Here is a 21175-nt window from a genome sequence, read left to right on the forward strand (position 1 = left end):
GTAAGGATCTGAACCACCTGGCTCCTCAACTCCGGGGCGCCTCGTGGGGGTGAGGGGTTTGGGGGGCAAATCATGGCTGGGGCGCTTTGGGGAGGGGGCCTCGGGAGCTTGGGTACCAACGCTTACTAGCTAACATCTAGGCCAAGAACTCACTAACCCTCAGACCAGTCAACCGTCCTAGGGGGTGAGCATCTCACAGTCCTGGGGCTTGACTTCCCTCTAGATCAGCCAGGCAAAACGCCTCCTGGCCCTGAGATGAAGAGAGAGTCTAAGGGTCCGAGGCCTTCGAGGACAAGGGCTAGAATGTGGGGTGGGAATGGCAGAGGGTGGGCAGAAGCTGCAAAGGGGGACCCGTTTCCGCGAGAGGTGCCTGCGTGTCCCCCTCCCGCCATGCAACATGGCCGCCATCTTTTCTTTTCCTTTGGTTTGGGGGACACACCCGGCTCTGCTTGGGGCTCTGCACTCAGGGGGTCACTCCTGGCAGGGCTTGGAAAGGAAATATGGGGTGCCAGGAATCAAACCCAGCTCCGCCGTGTGCAAGGCCAGCGCCTGCCCCCTGTGCTACCTCGCGGACCCTGGCACGGACCCTGGCATCATTTTGGCGCCAGCTTTGGGCGCCTGCCCGCCCACAGAGCCGGGGACTGTCTGGTCCTGGACGGGCACCAAGGCCGGGGAGGAAGAGGGGCCTCTGGCTGGCTCTGGAGGGTGGGGAGCAGGGCTGGAGGGTCAGAGAAATGGGTTCTAGGGTGAGGCATCCGGGAGGAAGTGTGGTCCCCACCTGAGAGTCCCTGAAAGGCGAGGAGGGGGATGGGGTGGGGCGCTGGGGGGAGGGAGGGAAGAGGGAACCAAAGAGGAAGTGGGGGGAGGGAGGTAGAGGAGGAAAGGTCTGGCGCCATGCTGAGTCACTGCCCACAAGGCCCAGGAGGGCAGGCCCTGGGGGGCCGCGGATCGGAGCGGGGTGGAGGGTCCGAGTGGGGTGGAGGGTCCTTAGGAGGCCACGGGGAGGGCTGGAGTGGGCTTTCTGAGCAGGTGTTAGGAGGAGCAGGCGGCCTGAAGAAAACCTGCAGACGGACAGACAGACAGTGCAGTCACCCATAAAGTAGAAAGCACTACTAACAGCACTGGAGGGTGTAGTGTTTCCTACTTTATGGATGAGTGTACTGTGGGCTTCGGAGACCACGCCGAGGCCGTTGCTCCACTGTCGCCATCTTCCTCCCCGTTGGGGGTCACGTGTGACAGGTGAGTCCCTTGGCACCCTTCTCCTCACCCCCACCACCCTGCCCAGGCCCCTGAAAGGCCTCCACTGCACCGACACTGCCGCTGCTCCCAATGCCCATCGTCCGAGGAAATGCCACATCAACTCCTCGGCCATGCCGAGGCTTGGGAGGGCTCGACATCCGGACCCGCTGCAGCTGTGGAGAGGCCCCGATGTGGGGGACAGAGGCCAGACCGGAAGGGCGGGAAAGAAGGGGAGATGGAGGGGAGTGGGGAGTGGTGTCAGGGGCCCCAACATGAATAAAGAATGGATGTGTTTCTCTTTTGTCTGAGACTTTGTTGCTGGAGTGGGAGGCTGACAGACACGCGGGGGTGTGGGGGGTGCCCTGGGGTGGGAAGGGAGAACCACACTCATGCTGCTGAGGGAAGTGGGTTTGGTCCTGTGATTTAGGCCTGACCAGGCCTCTTTTAGCAGAAAGAGTCGGGGCCTGGGGTGAAGATCTCCCTGCAAAGCAGGAGAAGGGGCAGGAAGACTGAGGCTCATGGTTGCCAGGGGCCCTCCCACCGTCCCCACTAGCTCTGGCTCTCCTCCGCCCTCCTCCACCACTTTCAGTTTTAGCTCAAGAGAAGTCTAGCAGATGCTTTGGTAGTGCCAACATGCTGTGGCACACACACTCTCCTATGTAGGAGAGGGCAGAGGCCAGTAGAGAAAGTAACCCCCGGGCCTATATGTGCCGCCATCATACATGAACAGTGATAGAGAACACAGGACCTATTCCGTAGCATACACACACCACACGATACAAACACACATGTGACCCACATGAAGGGCATTCAAGTACACACAGATGTCCACAGAATAAAGACACTGGCACCAACACTTTTCCATATTGTGACCTTCCTATGTGATGGTACATATGAAATACTACATAGTGATACAGGTAGTGATAGAGTTTTTGTTTGTTTTTTGTTTTGGGGCTAACCCCCCTGGAGTGCTCAGAGCTTACCCCAGCATATGAGCTCACGGGTCAACTCCTGAAGGGCTTGGGGGACCATATAAGGTTCTGGGGAACAAATCTCTGTCAGCCATGTCCAAGGCAAGTGCTCTAGACTAGCTCTCTAATCTTGGTATTAACAGATATAAAAACATGTCATTGTTTATTATACATATTTACATAACCTTAAATCGTCACTTTATGCGGTTTAAATGACAGTCATATATGCATATTATGACATGAGTGGTCATATCTACCCTCATACAATCCTTGCCTCACATACATACATGTAGACATATACATACACATGAGCACCCAAGATGTCTCCTGAATATATAATAGCACACATACACACACATATTTACATGTGTGTAAGAACAGAAACGACAGTATACTGCTATAATCTTATCCAGAGAAGTATGATTTATTCTGTAAATGCAACTACAGATCATACGTATGCTCAAGCGGCCTTGACATAAAATCAGCAGCACACATTGGATAGAGCTGCACAGACTGACCTGTACACTGAGTTCGGGAAATGAGGTTTCACCTCTTCCCCATACATCCCGGCACCAGTTTCATCAGCTCTGTCCTGGGTGGCACCCACAGTAAGGGGGGGCTTGAGGTTACGCAGTCCCTGCTGCTGCTGTTCCCCAGAAATGCCACACGGGGGCTCCCGACCTTGGCAGAACCGGTCTTGTGGGCAGATGGACTTGGTTCCATGTTCGGAGGAGGGGACAGGACTACCTCCCTAAATCTCTCGCTGTCGCCCTATCTCTGTGGACTCCACTTAACTCGCTGGCCCCACATACAGGCTGCGTTGTGGCTAGAGGACTTCTTACTTTCTCGTTCCTGAAAGTCTTCCCCCAGAGCAAAACACCTAAGGCCAGACAGAAGATGAACTTCCTGACCCAGCTGGGCACAGCTAGCCAACAGGCTATGTGGTCTCCCTTGCTGGCTGAAGATGTTCAGGCAGTCCCCAAATGCAGTCTGCCAGGAGGAAACTGAAGCAATTCTCTCCACCTCCTTCTGCCTGTGTCTGCTTTCTCTTTCTGCTTTCATCCTCTTGATTTCTCTCTCTCTCTCTCTCTCTCTCTCTCTCTTTCATTTTAAATCTCGTTTCCTGATCCTCCCCTTCTCCATCACAGGATCGCTGTCTGCTGTCTGTCTTACCATTCTAGTCTGTCTCCACGGGCCCTAAGCTGGGGTTGATGGAGGGAGAATGATCTGCAGCCTCCTTGCTCCTGTCACCACCGAGGAGGTGAGGGGTGCGTGAGCACAATGGGTGGGAGGCTCGCTGTGCGGACGCAGGCTGGGATCCCATGAGGAACCTGCTCTTTCCTCCGGCCCGCCCGACCCTGCCTGCTGGTCCAGCCCACCAGTCCAGCACTGTCACCATGGAAACTAGCAGCTGACTTCCTATTGGTGGGCGGGAGGGGAGGGGAGGGGGAGGGGAGGGCTGCCTCTTCCCTGCTCACCCCTCTATTCTGAGGCTCAGCCCTTCTCCGCGCCCACCATCCCTGGGCTCCAGGACCATTGGGGACCCCCTGCAGTCCCCAGAGCTGAAGCCAGCAGGGACAGAGACTATGAGGCAAGCAACCCACCGACCCAGGCCTCCTTAGATCCACCGGACCAGCCAGCGAGAGTGAACAACCTCGGAGAGAGGAGCCGGAGATAAAGGAGCTCAGCGGACGGTTGGGAAGCACCCTCGTCAGCTCCCGCAACCTTTGCCAGGCTGATGGATGGCCAGACCCACCGGCTCTGAAGGACTCACCACCGACGCGCTCAGCTGCACAAGGCTCAGACAGATACACCCAGTGACAGCATCCCACACTGCACAGCCCTGCCATCCAGACACCCCCACACACAGAAGCCACCGGGAACTCTGAGGCAGACACAGCTGGTGACACACAGCTCCACTGCCCCCAGCACACACGCCTGGGGGCAGCATCCTCCAGAGACAAGGCAAACAGACCTCACAGACAGACCTGGACACACACACACGCCCTCCCCACCACGTCGTTTTTGTGGCCTCTGCACAGCCCCCCTCCATCCACGGGGACACCCTCGCTCTTACACACACACACACACACACACACAGCTTGGAGCCCACAGCTCACGGACCTCCAGCTCCAAGGCTGCATCCCCGACTCCTGGAACCTTCTTTGTGGGTGAGGAAGAAAGGAAGAATTCGGCCCAGCCCAGATGGAGGAACCCCGGTGAAGCCCGGAGAGGAAACGGTCTAGCTTGGCATGATCCTCATCAGCCCGTCCACTTGGCTGGGTGATGTCCGCCGGTCCAGGAGTGGGGGCCCCTCAGCTGTATTATGGAGCAACTGACGATCCTGCCACGGCCTGGGGACCCTGGAGCCATGGAGCCTTGGGCACTGCCTGCCTGGCAGAGCTGGACACCAAGCCCGGGGGGTGAGCCGGGAGGCCTGGCCCCGTGTCTTGCCGACACCCCGGCGGTTCTGCAGGTCGGAGCGCTGAAGCCCGAGGAGAACTCTGAACCCGAGGGAGCCCGTAGCTCTGGGTCTGGGGGGGACATTGACCCTGAAGGAGTCGAGACGGGGCTGCCCGCGTTCCTGCTGCCAGGGCATGAGCAGGTGGAGGCGTCTCCAAAGGTAAGGACGTTCGGGAGGGCTGGGGGTGGTGAGGGCCTTCTCCTCTGCCCATCAGCCCGGGCTGCTGCCCACCGCTCCTCCTCTCCTGGCCTGTCTCGGGTCCTGTGTGTGGACCCTGCTCAGTAACGGGCTGTCTTCCCTTGGGGCAGGAACCGCTTTTTTTACCACTTGCCTGTCCTGACTCGGCCTCTTCATCTACATCCGACTCTGCCTCTTCCCCTCCCTCTGTGAGTCTCGAGACTGTATGTCTGTCTCCTTCCCCCATTTCCTCCCCCACCAGTCTCCATCCTTGAGGACTGGAGGATATGGGGGGGGTGCTATACAGTTGAATTGCTGCCCAGGGGCAACAGAATCGGGGAGGGGGCTCACTATTGGGATGAGTGGGGGCAGGATTTGGGGAGGTGTGAGCAGCTCTTGTATGATGGTGGCCTGGGGAGGAGATTTGGGCCCATGAGGAGGCTGGAGGGTGTGCCAGGAAGAGTCAGGGATGGGGAGGGGGCCTCAGACTGAGGGGGATGCAGTATGGGCAGGGACCATTCAACAGCCACCCCTCTGAAGGCCTGGGACTGGGGGAGAGCCTTCTCTCGCCCCCAAGTCTCCTTGGACCATGAGCACGAATGCGTGAGAGCTCTGGCCAGGTGGGGAGGGGGTCCTGAGGCACTGCCCCCTGTCCTCTCCCACGCCAGGCCAAGCTGAGCGTGGGCTTGGGGGACAGGCCCCCTCTGGAGCTGCTGAGGGCTCTGGCCGAGCTGCAGCAGCGCTGTGCCATCCTGAAGGAGGAAAACCAGATGCTGGTGAGGTTCAGAGGCTCCTCGCAGTTAGAGGGGTTGGGGTGCGGGGAAGCAGAATCGAATGTCCTCCCTCCACCCCCTTGTCGCAGGGATGTCCCTCTAAGTCGGGGTGACATGGAGGCAGCATGATGCCAGCCCCCACAAAGTTCCTAGCTAGAGTAGCCCAGAACCCAACGGGGAGCTGAGAGCTCTAGCCTGGACCAGTGGGGGTGGGGGGTGCACCCCACTTGCCTCAATTCTGGCTGAACTCTGGCCAGAGGAAGAGCAGCTTCCCTGAGACGGAAGAGAAGGTGCGGAGGCTGAAGCGGAAGAACGCGGAGCTGGCGGTCATCGCCAAGCGCCTGGAGGAGAGGGCCCGCAAGCTGCAGGAGACCAACCTGAGGGTGGTGAGGAAGGCTGGGTGGCAGGGGAGAGGGGAGCTAGGGCTGGGCAGGGGGATGGGGGACTTGGGAGTCAGATCCAGGCAGGAGGGCCCCAGGGTGGGGTAGGGGGGCCAGCTCTGGCCCAGCCCGGAGAAGGAGGTTTGGGTGCTGGCTGGGGCAGGGGAGGGAAGCCTGGGCAGAGAGGAGCAAGCTTACCACGTGCTGGAGCTGGCTGACGCCTCCCGCTGAGCTCATCTCTGGGTGCAGAGCCCGTGGGGGCAGGGAGGAAGCCCCATCACAGAGGCAGCCCCCAATTAGCAGCATCCTGGGGACCTAGATTAGGATGTGGAGTTAACCCTTTTATTCCTGCATGAGGCTGGCGGGGATGAGAGGGCAAGCGAGGCTGCTGATCCTCCCCCAATCAAGGCTCCAGACACAGGAGGCCACCCTCAAGGGCTTCGTCCCAGGGCTGACGGGCCTTCCCCCTCCTCTGGCCAGGTGAGCGCCCCGGTGACCCGCGGGGGGCCCAGCGCCGAGTGGTGTCGGAAGGTGCTGGCCCGCCAGCGAGCCCGGGACCTCAGTGAAACGGCCAGTGCCCTGCTGGACAAGGACAAACAGATCGCCGCCCTGCAGCGGGAGTGCAGGGAGCTCCAGGCCAGGCTCACGCTGCTCGGCAAGGTGCGAGGAGTCCCAGCTTAGAGCTGCCAGCTCGGCCCCCACTCGGCTGTGGGCTCGGTGGTCTGCGAGGGGGAGAGAGAGGGGATGCTAATGAGATGTAAATGTAGCGGGAGGTGGAGGCTGCCGGGGAGTAGGTTCCCCTGGCAACGGCCCAGGTGGGAGCCCAGAGCAGGAGCCAGAGCTGAAGGGGTGGAGCCCGGGAGGGAGTCCCAGACCCGGGAATCTGTCGGCTTCAGAGCTGGTCAGCCCGCGGGTCTGTGGCTAGACAGGGAGAGCGGGGCTCCCGGGACACTTGGCCTGGTGCGGGGCACGCCGTCATGGTCCACTCTCTATCCCTGTCCGCACATGCATGGGCCAGCAGAAGCATGAGGCTGTGCACGCGCGCGCGCGCACACACACACACACACACACACACACACACACACACACACACGTCTGACGCGGGGCCCTCTGAAGCAGTGCTGAGACCTGATTCCTCCCCCGGCCCCCATCCCCCAGGAGGGCCCCCAGTGGCTGCACGTGCGGGACTTCGACCGGCTGCTGCGCGAGTCCCAGCGGGAGGTGCTGCGGCTGCAGCGACAGATCGCCCTGCGCAACCTGCAGGAGCCGGCCCGGGCCCGGGGTCCCGCGGCCCCCGCTCGCGCAGGGGCGCCCGCTCCCGGCGCCCCGGGAGAGGTGAGCGCCCGCGCCAGGGCAGGTGTGTGGGTGTGCGTAGATGGGGGGCTCTGGGGATCTCCCCGGGTCTCGCGCTCGGAGCCCACCCCCCGCCCCCAGCCCACCCGCGGGCACCCTTTCCTGCGTGGCGCCCACCCCGGGCATCTCTGCGCGCCCTGCGCCGGCGCCCCCGCGGGCCCGCCCCGCCGCCCCTGCCGCGCCGCCAGTGGTACGGCCCGGCTGCAAATCCCTGGTTGCCCTGGCAGCCACCCCGGGGCCCTGCCCGCGCCGCCGCCTCCCGCCGCCACCTTCGCGCGGGGACGCCCCCTTCAGCACCCGCCTGGTCCTCCAGGCCCGGTCCGCGCCACCCGCGGGTGGCGCTGCGTCCACCCACCCCGCGGCGCTCCAGGTATGGGCGACCCTCCCTGGGTACTGGACTCAGGCCGCCAGATTCCAAGGGCTGGGGACCCTACCCTGAAGACCCAGAAACGGGAGATCTGGCTCTCCTGATTCTCTCCACTGCCCAGCACTTAGGTCCATCCCCTGGAAAGAGGGGTGAGAGGAGGGGGCGCTGTGGCAGCCAACACCTCTGGGCTCAGCCCTGCCTCTCAGCATGGAAGGAAGTGGCATCTCCCCACCAGGCCTGTGCTTCCCCAGAGTGGGCAGGATGAATGGGGAGGGGACAAGGTGGGCTTGTGGGACAACCAGGTGGGTGGTCTGCCCAGCTTGCCCCGCTCCAGCCCAAGCCCAGCCTTGAATGACCCAGATCCATGACCCAATGGCACATCCCTGGGGCCCTCTTCATTCCTGGCCGAGGGCACCGGGACAGTGACTGAGAGCAGAGCCCGTGGCCACCAGAGCTAAAATGGGACAGATTTGGCCTGGATAGGGGGACAGTTTCCCAGGGCTCATGATTCTCGGGACCTCAAGCACCAGGGCTGGAGAAAACGGGTACCGCTGCCGTGCTTCTGCTTTAGCTCGACAGGAGGGGAGGGAAGGGCAGGCAGCACTCCACCAGCTGGCTGTGAGATGGGGTGGGGACCTCTCAGGGACAGCTCTGGTGGGAAAGAGGGAGGGGGACAGGCTGCTGTCCATGCCTGCCAGCCCCCTGCCCCTGGGCTTCTCCAGGCCACCGTGCAGGAGGATGTGGGGAGCCCACCTGTGGTCCTAGGGGAGCCAGAGAAAGAGCAGAGGCTGCAGCAACTGGTGAGTCCCGGGGCTGGAGGAGACACTGGGCACGCCCCTCCACCATCAGAAGCCCCCCGAGCCCACTCCCATCCCGATCCCCACCCCGCAGGAGTCAGAGCTCTGCAAGAAGAGGAAGAAATGCGAGAGCCTGGAGCAGGAGGCCAGAAAGAAGCAGAAGCGATGTGAGGAGCTGGTGAGCACCCCAGGGCCCCCTTCCCCAGGCCCGTGGGGCGGGGGTGCCTAAGTCTGTCCTTCTGTCCTGCGGGAGTCTCCTTTCCTGGTGGGTGCAGGCTCCAGGTGAGGGAGGAAGGCCTTGCCTGGAGCTCGAGGGGGTCTTCTGAGTGGGAAGAGGAAGACTGGGTGCCGGGCATCCTCCCCAGCTCCCGTGGTCTCTCAGGAGCTGCAGCTGCGAGAAGCCCAGGATGAGAATGCCCGCCTGGCCAAGGAGAACTCTCGGCTCACTGGGAGAGTGGAGGAGAAGGAGCAGGTAAAGCTCTGCCCGGGGCTGGGGAGAGGGGAGGGGGGACTCAGAGAGGAGGGGGGACTCCTGTGGTGGGTCTCCTCCAGCACCTGCCCTGAGCTAGGCGGGAGGCTGGAGGGGCGTCCTGAGTGGGAGTCCTGCACCCTGCCATGCCCCTGCCTCTCCAGGTGCACTGGGAGAACGAGGAGCTGAGGGGCCAGCTCCTGGGGGTGACCCAGGAGAGGGACTTGGCCCTTCGCAAGAGCCAGGGTCTGCAGAGCAAACTGGAGAGCCTGGAGCAGGTGCTGAAGGTGAGGGGGCCGAGCAGGTGTGGGGGTTTGGGGGGCAGCATTCGGGGGTTCAGGGAGGAAGCAGAACTAGCCCTTACTGGACCATTGGGGTCTGAGGGCCAGTCCTGGAAGCACCAGCCTCTTTCCTGCTTGTGTCTGCAGTTTCTTATTTATTTATTTGCTTATTTGCTTATTTATTTATTCATATGGGGGGTGTGGGTCATTCTGGCTGGGTGGGGGGGCTTGGTGGCCCTCGGGGGAACCAGGGCCACATACCCTTCTGTTTAGCGGACGGAGCCCAGGGTTTCACACGTGTGAAGAGTATGCTCTACCACTCCGCCACGCCACAGGCCTCGGAGCCCTATTTGACAGTGTTTATGTGGAACCAGAGCCACTGAGGCTCCGTCCTCAGCCACCTGCCCTAGAAAGGGGGCAGGGGGGCAGCTCTGGCCCTGACCCCGCGTCCTGTGTTCCAGCACATGCGGGAGGTAGCCCAGCGGCGGCAGCAGCTGGAGCTGGAGCATGAGCAGGCGCGGCTGAGCCTGCAGGAGAAGCAGGAGGAGGTCCGGAGGCTGCAGCAGGTAGGCAGGCAGGAGGGGGGCGGGCAGGCTGTGGGGCCCTGCTGAGTCACCCACTCCTCCCGGAGCCCTGCCTGGAGTGGGTGGGGGGTGGCCAGGGCCAGGTCTCTGACCCTAACCCGAGGCCTTGAGGAGCCTAGCGGGGCAGGATGGGGAAGGAGAGAGGGGTCACTCCAGGGAAAGCCTTCTGGGGAGGGGGTGCCGGATGGCATGCCCGATATGGTGTGTGTGCGGGAGCTCAGGGCTCCAGGCGATATGACCAGGAGAGGGCAGGACAGATGGACCCAGGAGAGGCTGGGCCAGAGTTGTCAGGCCTTTGGCTATGGGTATGTTGCTCGGAGCATGTGAGGCTATTGAAGAGGCCAAGCAAGAAGGTCATTTGGCAGCAGATGGAGGGCGGGTGGGGGGAGAGGGGATGAGGGTGGGGTGTTTGGGTGCAGGTGGGAGGTGCTGTCGCTTGGGTGAGGGTGCCGCAGTGGGGACAGAAGCCAGGGGGAGTGGACATGCTGTGGGGACTGTTCAGAATCAGCAGACTGGGGGAGGGGGCTGTAGCCGAGTCCCCGCTCTGTATCCCATCTGCTGGGTAAAGCCTGCTGGAGAGAGAGAGGGAGAGTGGGAGCTGAGGGACAGAGGGACAACAGATCTGAAGGAGGAGACCGGAGTCCACGCTGGGCATGTGTGTGTGCTCAGCGTCTCGGGGGAGGTGAGGCTGAGTCAGGAGTCACACATGTGATCCACTCTGGCGGAGGGGACGCCTGGGAGAGAGCACATGTAGGCTACAAGATGAGCACCCTGATACTCAAAAGCAATAGAATGCAGAAAAGGAGCCCCCAGAGGGGTAGGCGGGAAACCAGAGCGTGGATGTCCCAGAAAACAGAGCACGTGGCAGGCCGGCCTCTCCTGACCCCATTCTGCCCAAAGGCAGGACTCTGAGTGGGCTTGGGGGAGGGTGGGGGAGGAGCAGAGGAGCCTTGTCCCGGCCCCATCCTCCTTTGCTCTTCCATCCCCCTGAGCACCCCCTTACCACGTTGCCTCTTGTCCCGCAGGCCCAGGCTGAAGCCAAGAGGGAGCACGAAGGGGCCATGCAACTGCTGGAGGTAGGCCTGGCATCCCCGGAGGCTCGATGTGTGGCGGGGGTGGGGTTGCAGCAAGCATCACTCCCTCGCCCCCCCCCCCCCCCTTCACTGGCCTGTTTCTCCAGCCAGGGCTCATTCTCCTGGGGCAGGGGGTCAAAGCCTCCCACAGCTGCCCCGACCCGGCTGCCTGCCGAGATGCCCTCTTCCATTTAGGACCTGCTCAGCGGCCAGGGAGCCAATGGGTGGCATTTATGTGGGCGTCTCTCCGGGTAGTGACCCTTCCTGCTAAGGGCTCTAACCTCTCTCTGTGTGCTTTTCTTCCTTGCCTCAGTCTACCCTGGATTGCATGCAGGTACACCTCCACCTCCTCCACCTCTCCAGGGGGGCTGAGCTGTAGTTCTTCCTTTGGCGTTGAGGGATTCCAAGTCAAGTGGGGGGACTAGTCAGCAGGTAGCAGCACTGAGAAGCCATAGAGAGGTGGAGATGCCCACAGGCCGCCCTAGAGCCACCTCCGTACCTGCACACACAGGGCCCACCATTCCCAGGAGACCTGGACAACCTCCCCCAACCCTGCCTGCCCCGTGACCATGGGTGGTATGGGGGAGGGGCTCGCCCAGCTGTTGGCATTCTCCTGAAGCGTGGTTGAAGGCGGTCCCTTTCCCATCACCTAGATGTCCCAAGCTCCTGCAGGGGATCTCTGCGGGGACCTCTCTGAGGGTAGAGATTTGGGTCACTGACTGTGGGAGGGGCACAATCCTCGCTGCTGCAAAGACTCCTGAGGTGATCCTGGGTGGTAACAGGGGCGGGCCCGTCCCTTCTGGCCTAGAAAGTGGCCGGAAGCAGGAAGAGCCTCTGTCCAGCAGGAGCTGCGGGGTTTGAGGCCGGCCCCTGGCAGGGCTCGGGGGGCCTCTCCTGACAGCACTGGGATGGAAGCCCCCGAGTCCAGGGCACACGCTCTGGCCCTTTGAGCCACCTCCTGGCCCATAGCGCAGACAGTGTCAGGCCATGGGTGCAGGTGGACAGTGGGTGCCCAGCATGGTGCTGGGTGGGTGGGGCTGTCGGCTGGGCCTGGCGGCTCATGGTGGCTTGTGGGGCAGGTCCGGGTCCGAGAGCTGGAGGAGCAGTGTCGCAGCCAAACCGAGCGCTTCAGCCTCCTCGCCCAGGAGCTCCAGGCCTTCCGCCTGCACCCTGGCCCCTTGGATCTGCTCACCTCTGCCCTGGGCTGTCCAACCCTCGGGGACCACCCCCCACCCCCCTGCTGCTGCTCCACACCCCAACCCTGCCGGGGGGCCGGCCCCAAAGGTAAGGTGGGCCCCAGTGGTGTTAACCGGGAATTCCCCAAGCCTGGAACCAGAGAGGTCTAGCAACTCACCCAAAGCCACACAGCAAGGGAGAGCCACACCTGTAAGCTCTCTTGGAGTCTCAGGGTACTGCTCTCTTTCTGCCCACCTGGGGCCAGGGGGTGACTGGGCCAAGGCAGCGGCAGTCAGGAGCCAGCAGTGTGGGCTTCTGGTTGTTTGGCACTGGGGGTCAGTCACTTGGGGTTCTGCGTTGGCACACACTGCGACACTCCGTGGGCCAGAGTCTTCCAAGCAAGCGTTATTCCAATAGTGCATCTCAACAAGCTGCTCTAAGGACCTGAGAAATGATGACTGAGTTCCCCTAGTAAGTTCCCCCCCTTATTCTCCTCTACAGGAGGAAAACTGTCTGTGGGAGGTCTGACACTCCCGCCTCCAAGCCTAGAGTTCTGATACCACCCACCCCAGCCCGATCTCCTCCCAAGCCCCTTGCTATCTTCTCTTTAGATGACCTCCCACCGGGTTCCCCTGGTCGATGTACCTCCAAGTCTTCCGAGCCTGCCTCTGTCCACACTGCAGGAGGCCCTCGAAGAACAGCCAAGAAGACAGAGTCTCTCTCCAACTCCTCCCGCTCTGAGTCCATCCACAACAGCCCCAAGTCTTGTCCTACTCCTGAGGTCAGGAGTCCTGGGGGATGCAGGGATTTGGGGGTCGGTTCTGGCCCTTCCTTGGGGCAGCTGGGTGGATTCATTCTAGGGAGGTGTCTCTGATCTCCAGGGCCTGCTGCTGGCCAGACGTCAGGGCCAGCTAGCCACACCCCTCTGGGTCTCAGAGGGGCCCTGAAGTCCTGGGCAGGCTGGAGGGAGACTCTTTGGCGCCAGGAGCCTCATAATAAGACTATTCACAAGAGCACGGCCGTGGCAGAGGCAGATGGTTGTGTGAGAAAGCCCTGGAATGCCAGTCTCACTGTGTCTGAGGCAAGCCGCTGGCCCTGGGTGGCCTCAGTTTCTTGGCCTAAATCTTGGTGCTAAGGATTCCTTGAAAAAAATGCAAGCCAAGTGTGTGGGGCACACAGAGACCAGTTTATACAGGGACGTTATTAGGAGTGCCAAGGGCTTTGACGCCACTCACAACTCTTCCCAAACCCTGCTGAAAGTGGAGGTGATCAATCTGGAGCTCCCATCCTGTCCTCCATCTGCCCTGCTGGTGATGCCAACCCCAGGCCTCTGCTGCCCCCTGGTGGGCCTGACCAGTGTGCTGGGTCTGGAGACCGAGGGGGCCGGAGGGGGAGGTGCTGGCTGTCTAAGGAGTTCCCATCGCTGCCCTCTCCCCTCCCACTCTTTCCCATCAGAATGTTTCCTTGCATTTAACCAGAAGGAGACAACGTGCCCTTTGGACCCACTCTGGAGTGGCCTGATGGTCTCTGATGGGGAATGGAAGGCCACGGCTTGGGGAGGGTCCTGTGTATCCCCCCACTCACCCTACCCGGGGCAGTGGGGCGCTGTCAGTCCCCATCGTTGGCTGCTCAGGGGCTGATTTGGAAAACACTGGCACATCTCCGCCACCACACCTGGTCTTTGACTACTCAAAGCAATGGGCCTTCCCTCCTGCGGCTCAGCCTGGAAGTCACCTGCTTTGCACGTGGGCCCTGGGTCCTGTGGAGGAACAGGCCTTTCCTATTCGCCCAGGTGGACACAGCCAGTGAGGTGGAGGAGCTGGAGGCAGACAATGTCTCCCTGGTCCCGGCAGTGCCGGAAGGCAGCCGGGGCGGAGCCAGGATCCAGGTCTTCCTGGCACGCTACAGGTGGGTCCCTCTACCCTCCCCCTCACCTTCCCAGTGTTTGGCATGTAGAGGGTAGAAGGGGGTCTCTGAATGTGTGGGGGGTACAGTGAATCCAGTCAAACATGCCAAGGTGGACCCAGGGAGCGGCCACTGGAGGTAGAAACTGAGGCTCCTACAGGGCCAAGTGCGTGGGGCGGGAGAGGGTGGGAGTTAGCACGCGGTTCGCTTCCTCCCCTGCACCTCCCTCAACAGCTACAACCCCTTCGAGGGCCCCAACGAGAATCCGGAGGCCGAACTTCCGCTCACTGCTGGCGAGTACATCTACATCTACGGCAACATGGATGAGGATGGGTTTTTTGAAGGTAGGAAGGCAGAGTGGACATTCTGTCCACTCCCTTGCTTTGAAAAGCTCTTCTCCCCCAATGCTCATCTTACGCATCCTTCCTGTTCCCCAGCATGCTCCACCCCACTCAGCCTTTCACACCCAGCTAATGGGCATCGGGCGGGCCCAGAGAGACAGTACCCGGGGCTGAGCACACGCTTTGCATGAAGGGTGCCTGGATCCGTCCCCGACACCACCTTGTCCCTTGAGTTCTGTAGGGAGAGGCACCTAAGCATGGAAGCAGGTGTAGCCTCCGAGTACCTCTGGGTGTGGCTCCAAAACCTTAACAGAAGAATCAACAATATAAGGTGTACAGAGAAATGGGAGGGAGTAGGGAGAGGGGACAGGGTCCAGGGGACGCGGAGAAGCTGGTTTGCTGTGGGTTGGTCCCAAGCCTCCCACAGCACAGACTATGGACAGGGTATCCCAGGAAATAGAGACTTCTGTCACTTTCAGGTTGCTCCAGGGCAGGGTTTGTACTAGTGAGAGTCCACCTGTAGCAGAGACCCGAGTCTGGACTCTGGGTCGGGGGTAGAGGTATCCAGTGGCTCCCAGGGCGCAGGCTACACCCTTTAAAACAGGGAGGGCAGCCCTGCAGCCCTGTGGGAACTGCGATGAGGTGTGAGGTGGGGCTGGGACAGGGTGAGGACCCGGACGGGGCGGGAAGGGCCGTGTAGGAAAGAGGCTAGAGCTACTACTTGTGGGGGAGGGCTTCCCAGTGGCAATAGGGGGGCCAGGGGGTCCTCTCGGCGGTGCATGGTCCCCTGAGCTGGATGGTTGAGTGCTGTGGCCTGAGGATGTGGCGCTGCCTGGGCCCTGCAGTGCCAGGCGCCACCCCATGGTGGTTGGCGGTTTCTAGGGACACTCCAGGCAGTGCTTGAAAGACCACGTTATGAGGGAGATCCAAAGGGGACCCTGCACAGGGGCGCCTTCAGCCCTGATTCCTGTGCTCTCTCCCGGGATCTCCTTAATCGTGTGTCTTGTTCGCAGTGCTGGGGATTGCCCAGGTCTCATGTACACAGTGCCTGGGCTTTGCCCCTGCCCTAGAGGCTGGGGCTGACCTAAAGCTTTGGGTTAATAAGGCCAGGTCCTCAGCATCTGTTTAGCTTCTCTTTCCTGGGCCTGCGTTTTGAGTAGCTGCTGGGAATGACTGGAAACAGCTAAGCTCCCCATAGGGATAGATAATGGAGAGCAGGATTAAATAGCTCCTAGAAATACAGCTTTTTAATGAAAACAAACAGAAAACGCCATCACCTTCTTTTAGAGAGTGCCAGCAAAAGCATAACTATTAATTAACTCCAAAGTATTAAAATCTGAACTGTGCAACCTGGGGTAGGTTTAAAGGTACAGAAATGACTGGAGAAGGCCCTACTTCTGGTGGGGGGGAGGTGGCGTTTTGGCCACACCCAGCAGTGTTCGGGGGTTACTCCTGACTTTGTGCTAGGGGATTGAATTGGGGTGGGTTGCATGCAACATAAATGTCTTAACTCCTACACTCTGTCTCTTTCTGGCCCGATGGTATTTGTGTGTGTGTGTGTGTGTGTGTGTGTGTGTGTGTCTGTGTGTATGTGTCTGTGTGTGTGTCTGTGTGTGTGTGTGTGTGTGTGTGGGTGGTGGGTGGTGGTGGTGGTCAGGGGGTGGTGTTGGTCCTCCCAGCAGTGCTCAGGGCTGACTCCTGGCTCTGCACTCAGGGATCACTCCTGGTGGAGTTTTGGGGAACCATATGCAGTTGAAACCTAGGTTGGCATGTGACCTATCCACTATACTGTTATTGCTCTGATCCCTGGCCCAGTGGCATTTCTTGGCAAACTTCAGGCAAGTGCCTGCTTTGACTTTGCTGGTTCTACCTGGGCTGCTCTCTCAGTGTCAGTCAGAAGCTTCGGAAACATGACCGAGGTCCCAGTACCAGCCTTACTGTCTGGTGCGTGTGTGCGCGCACGTGTGTGTGCGTACGTGTGTGTGTGTGTGTGTGTGTGTGTGTGTGTGTAAATGCACAAGCATGCACTTTTTGGAACCACACCCCAGCAGTGCTGCGGATTGAACCTGGAGGTCCGATACGGAGCATGCACTCCAGACCCTTGAGCCATTCCCTAGCTCTCCTTATGACCTGTGTTTGTGACGCCTTCTGCCTTTAGCATTGCTTGGTGCTAGTTCTGTTTACTTCCAAGGGCTGCTGAGCAAATAAATGGCTTTTCCTGCTCTGACGTCCAAAAGTCTAAAGCCCCGCTGGGGGCTTCAGGGGAGTGTCCATGCCCTGTCCTGTCCACCTATAGGGGTCCCGAGTGTCCCTGGCCTTTGGCCACATCTTTGATCACTAGTCACATGGCCTCTTTGTGGTCTTTCTGGCTCTCCTGTAAAGACACTTGTCATTGGATTGAGGACCCACTCAGATAATCTAGGATGATCTCATCTCAAGCTCCCTAACTTAATTACATCTGCAAAGATGCTTTTTCCAACTATGGTCATGCTGCCCAGCCCCAGGGGTTAGGACAATGTTTGCAGCCGTGTTCAAGCCTCTGCAGTGCTCCTATGAGCTCATTGTTGAAATTCTGAGAGAAGCTTCTTCATGTCTTCACACCACCCCTGGTCCCGCCTCTTTTCTCCTAGCATAAACAGAGGATGAGTGGAGAGGTGGGTGGAAGGGGGGCTGCAACTCAGGCCCACCTGCACTCCCGCTGAGCCCTAAATCCTTTCTTTCTCTCCTACCCAGTAAGGCATTGAGGCCAGCAGCTTCCGTTCCCAGGAGTACCCTCCTCTCTCATGACCTGAGACTTCACTCAGTTTCTTCCCTTTTTTTTTTGCTTTTTGTTCATTCATTTGTTTGTTTTGGGGCCAGGTCTTCTCCTGGCTTTGTACTCAGGGATCACTCCTGGTGGTACTCAGTGGACATACGGGGTACCTGGGATCAAACTTGGGTTGGTGGTGTGCAAGGCAAGCACCCTACCCACTGTACTCTCATCACAGCCCCGTTCCCTCCCTTTTTGGCATACCTCAAACAACAAATACTTTGCCACACTTTACTGCCAGGTGTCCAGGGGCTCATTTGGAGTGCCCAGTTCATACCAGCCATGCTCCCAGATCCTGGCTCGCTGTGAGGCCTCATTCCTCCTTCATCCCACCCACACTACTTCTTTTCTCTGGGACACATGTCTTTTGCTCTAGGATTCCTGCCCTCACCCCAACTGATGGTCACTTCCCTTGGAAAAGCTGTACTTTCCACCGAGGGAAGGTGTGGGTACCCTGTACATCCAGAGTAGAATCTGTTTTCTTAAGGACCTCTGCATTTCTGTTCAAGTTTTAATATTTTGTTTTTGTTTGGGGGCCCACCCGGCAGTGCTCAGTGCTTACTCATGGCTCTGAGCTTAGGGATCACTCCTGCTGGACTTGGGGGGGGGATAATATGGGATGTTGGGGATCGAACTGTGTTGGCTGCATGCAAAGCAAGCACTCTACCTACTATACTATCACTCTGGTCCCCATTCTTCAGCTTTTTAATAGGAAAGTTTCAAATGTACAGAAAAATAGAGACTTGTCTACTGAGTCATCAGATCAGATTCTATGCTTGTTGACATCCTGCTGTCGTTGCTGTATCCATCTGGAGATGCAGAAAGGAAGCTGATTAAAAGCAAGTCGTAGAGCTGGGGATGTGGCTCAGTGGTAGAGCACTTGCTCTCTGTGTGTGTGTGTGTGTGTGTGTGTGAGAGAGAGAGAGAGAGAGAGCGAGAGAGCCTAGCTTCGATTGCTGTCACTCTAAAAGACAAGCAAGGAAAGAAAGAGGAAGGAAGGGAGGGAGAAAGAAGGGACAGAAACAAAAAGGGAGGGAAGGAGGGAAGGAAAGAAGGAAGCTAAACCTGCATGCTTGCACATTCGCCTCCTTTGGCCATAACCATGCTACTACATCCCTCAACTTCAGCTCAGCAGATCGTGCAGTGCTGGAAATCCAACCCAGGGCTCCTATGAGAGCTCCCACAAGTAAAGCACGTGTTCCAGCTCTTGGGGCCATCTCCTGCCCCACTATTGTCTTTTTCAGATGTTGCTTGAAGCAAATGCTCATGACCCCTGCTGACCACTTACTGCTCTATTTTTTTCTGTCCCTGTCCCACCTGCCAGGGGAGCTCATGGATGGCCGCAGGGGCTTGGTCCCTTCCAATTTTGTGGAGCGTGTGTCCGACGATGACCTCCTGACTTCCCTTCCAATGGAGCTGGCTGATTTGTCCCACAGCTCGGGCCCGGAACTCAGTTTCCTGAGCGGAGTCGGGGGTGGCAGCAGCAGTGGGGGTCAGAGCAGTGCGAGCCGCAGCCAGCCCAGACCAGAGGATGAGGCTGCGGGGGATGCACTCAGCCTGAGCCCCCCGCCCGAGGGCCCAGGCGAGCCCCCAGCTGTGCCTTACCCCTGCCACCTGGCGGTCGTCAAGCAGCTGGCCCACAGCGTGGTGCTGGCCTGGGAGCCACCTTCCGAGCGTGTGGAACTGCAAGGGTACCATATCTGTGTGAACGGGACACTGCGCCAGGCCCTGGGGCCGGGCGCGCCCCCCAAGGCTCTTCTGGAGAATTTGGACCTGCAGGCCGGGCCCCTCCACGTTTCTGTGCAGGCCCTCACCAGCCGGGGCAGCTCTGATCCTCTGCGCTGCTGCCTGGCGCTGGGTGCCAGGGCAGAGGTGGTACCCAGCCAGCTGCGGGTCCATCGGCTGACCGCCACATCTGCTGAGATCACCTGGGTGCCCAGCAACAGCAACTTGACCCATGCCATCTACCTCAATGGGGAAGAGTGCCCCCCGGCCCGCCCCAGCACCTACTGGGCCACCTTTTGCCACCTGAGGCCGGGCACACTCTACCAGGCTCGAGTAGAAGCTCAGCTCCCGCCTCGAGGGTGCTGGGAAGCAGGCTGGGAGAGGCCAGAGCAGCGGGCTGCCACCCTGCAGTTCACCACACTTCCAGCAGGTATGTAGGTGTGGAACAGCGACGGGCACTGCAGGAAGACAGGCTCTGGGGGATGGGAAGCCAATTGCCACTGGCATTTTCAGGGAAAGAGCACTGGTGTCTCTGCCAGAGAGAGTCCTGCATCACTGGTTTTTTCTTTATTCTTTTGGGTTGGGGGCCACTTCCGGCAGTGCTCAGGGCTTACTCCTGGTTCTGCGCTCAGGGATCACTCTTGATTAGGCTCAGAGGGACCATATGGGGTGCTGGGGATCAAACCCAGGTTAGCCATGAGCCCTACCCAGTGCAATATCTCTTTGGCCCCCATGACTGATTCTTGGACCCTCCTCTCTCCAGGCCCTCCAGATGCCCCCCTGGATGTACAGATAGAGCCGGGGCCCTCCCCAGGAATCTTGACCATCAGCTGGCTACCAGTCACCATCGATGCAGTCGGCACCTCCAATGGGGTCCGAGTCACAGGCTATGCTATCTATGCGGATGGACAGAAGGTATGGCCTGGGGCCCTGCCCACCTGTGCTGGGGGGGGTCCTCCTTGCCATGCTCAGAGATGCAAGGCTTGGGGGCTGGAACATTAACGGAAAGATTGGCACAGAGCATGGGCTTTGGGAGCAGGTGACGTGGATCCACTGGGATTGCCCCGACCCCTGCAGTGGGAAGCCCTGTGGTGGGGTGGACCAGGGGCCCGAGGCATAGGGGCTGTGCTAGCCAGAGCTGGCCACTGCGTCCTCCCTCTGGGCCAGCTCTGCGTCTGCTCTCTGTCCCGCAGCTCATGGAGGTGGCATCACCCACGGCCGGCAGCGTGCTGGTGGAGGTGTCACAGCTGCAGTTGCTGCAGGTGTGCCGCCAGGTGGCCGTGCGCACCATGTCACCTCACGGCGAGTCGGCAGACTCGGTCCTGGCTCCCGTGGGCCCGGCCCTGGCCGCAGCCTGCCTGCCAGCCAAGCTCGCCTGCACCTCCCCACGGTCCGGCCTGGAGGCCCGAGCAGCCCTTGTTCCAGCCTCCCCGGGACCTGGAGACTCCAGTTCTCCTCGCCGGCACATTGAACACCCTGGAACTCGAGAGCCCCCAGGGGGGCCCCCTGCCAACCTGCCCAGGGAGACACAAGAAAAAGCCCCCGAGGAGCACCCAGCACCTTCCTCCCAGGTGCCCTGGTCAGGGAGGGGATGCAGCAGGAGCCGAGGGAGGGGCCTGGACCTGGGGCCTTTTCTCAGGGTTTGCCATTGCAGGGGGTCAGGCCTGCTGTGCTGGGGACCTCAGAGGACAGGAGGGCCTGCGAGCCGACCCCAGCCGAGAGACTGCCAGGGCCCACAGCTGGCCCCCTGGCTGAGGAGGCTGAGTGGCTAGAGGGGGAGGCATGCCCGTGCCCCTGCTCCACCCAACAGGAGTCCCGTGCTGAGCCCTGCCAAGGTGGAGAATCAGGGTCTGAGCTGAAGCCTGGGGCTGAGGTATGGAACTGGGGACCCATGGAGCCCCCTCAGAGAACCTCCTGCCTTTCTGCTTCCTGCCAGCCCAGTCTGGGGGCTCTGTGCTGTGTTCCAAGCCACCCTGGCCCCCGTCCATGCTGTTCGGCTATTTCCTTCCACTCCTCACATTTTTCTTTCCTTCTTCCCCCCCCCCCCCCATCTTTCTCCCTCACCCCACACCGTGCATCCCATGCTGGGGCTCGCCCCTCTCCCCCTCGGCCCAGGACTCTTAGTCCTTCTGGCCGGGGGCTTGCCCCTCTAGAGTCTCGCTACCCCTACATCTCCCTTCCTCCGAATTGCTTCTTGCAGAGGGAGGACGCAGCAGAGCCGGGGGGGCTTCAGGTAACACCCCTCGTGGAGCACGGCCGCAGCCCAGAGCTCTCGGACATCCAGGAGGAGG

General features: G+C 60.2%; 1 protein-coding gene across 1 annotated transcript in view; it reads left to right on the plus strand.

Annotated features, from left to right (window-relative positions):
• The first annotated feature begins 4439 nt into the window (after positions 1 to 4439).
• TSPOAP1 (TSPO associated protein 1) overlaps positions 4440 to 21175 on the plus strand; it is a 23550-nt gene continuing 6814 nt past the window's right edge. Inside the window, exons 1-21 of the mRNA XM_056127759.1 lie at positions 4440 to 4833; positions 5520 to 5627; positions 5882 to 6010; positions 6485 to 6664; positions 7163 to 7339; positions 8447 to 8524; positions 8616 to 8699; positions 8904 to 8993; positions 9155 to 9277; positions 9733 to 9837; positions 10881 to 10931; positions 11242 to 11262; positions 12008 to 12212; positions 12716 to 12885; positions 13897 to 14012; positions 14244 to 14353; positions 18484 to 19314; positions 19648 to 19799; positions 20078 to 20455; positions 20539 to 20757; positions 21085 to 21175. The exon at positions 21085 to 21175 is cut by the window's right edge and continues 83 nt beyond it. Coding sequence (XP_055983734.1) covers positions 4537 to 4833; positions 5520 to 5627; positions 5882 to 6010; positions 6485 to 6664; positions 7163 to 7339; positions 8447 to 8524; positions 8616 to 8699; positions 8904 to 8993; positions 9155 to 9277; positions 9733 to 9837; positions 10881 to 10931; positions 11242 to 11262; positions 12008 to 12212; positions 12716 to 12885; positions 13897 to 14012; positions 14244 to 14353; positions 18484 to 19314; positions 19648 to 19799; positions 20078 to 20455; positions 20539 to 20757; positions 21085 to 21175 — 3715 coding nt within the window. The 5' untranslated portion in view covers positions 4440 to 4536. The remainder of the gene's footprint in view (positions 4834 to 5519; positions 5628 to 5881; positions 6011 to 6484; positions 6665 to 7162; positions 7340 to 8446; positions 8525 to 8615; positions 8700 to 8903; positions 8994 to 9154; positions 9278 to 9732; positions 9838 to 10880; positions 10932 to 11241; positions 11263 to 12007; positions 12213 to 12715; positions 12886 to 13896; positions 14013 to 14243; positions 14354 to 18483; positions 19315 to 19647; positions 19800 to 20077; positions 20456 to 20538; positions 20758 to 21084) is intronic.

The sequence above is a fragment of the Sorex fumeus genome, unplaced genomic scaffold, assembly GCF_029834395.1.
Source record: "Sorex fumeus unplaced genomic scaffold, SorFum_2.1 ptg000063l, whole genome shotgun sequence".
NCBI lineage: Eukaryota > Metazoa > Chordata > Mammalia > Eulipotyphla > Soricidae > Sorex > Sorex fumeus.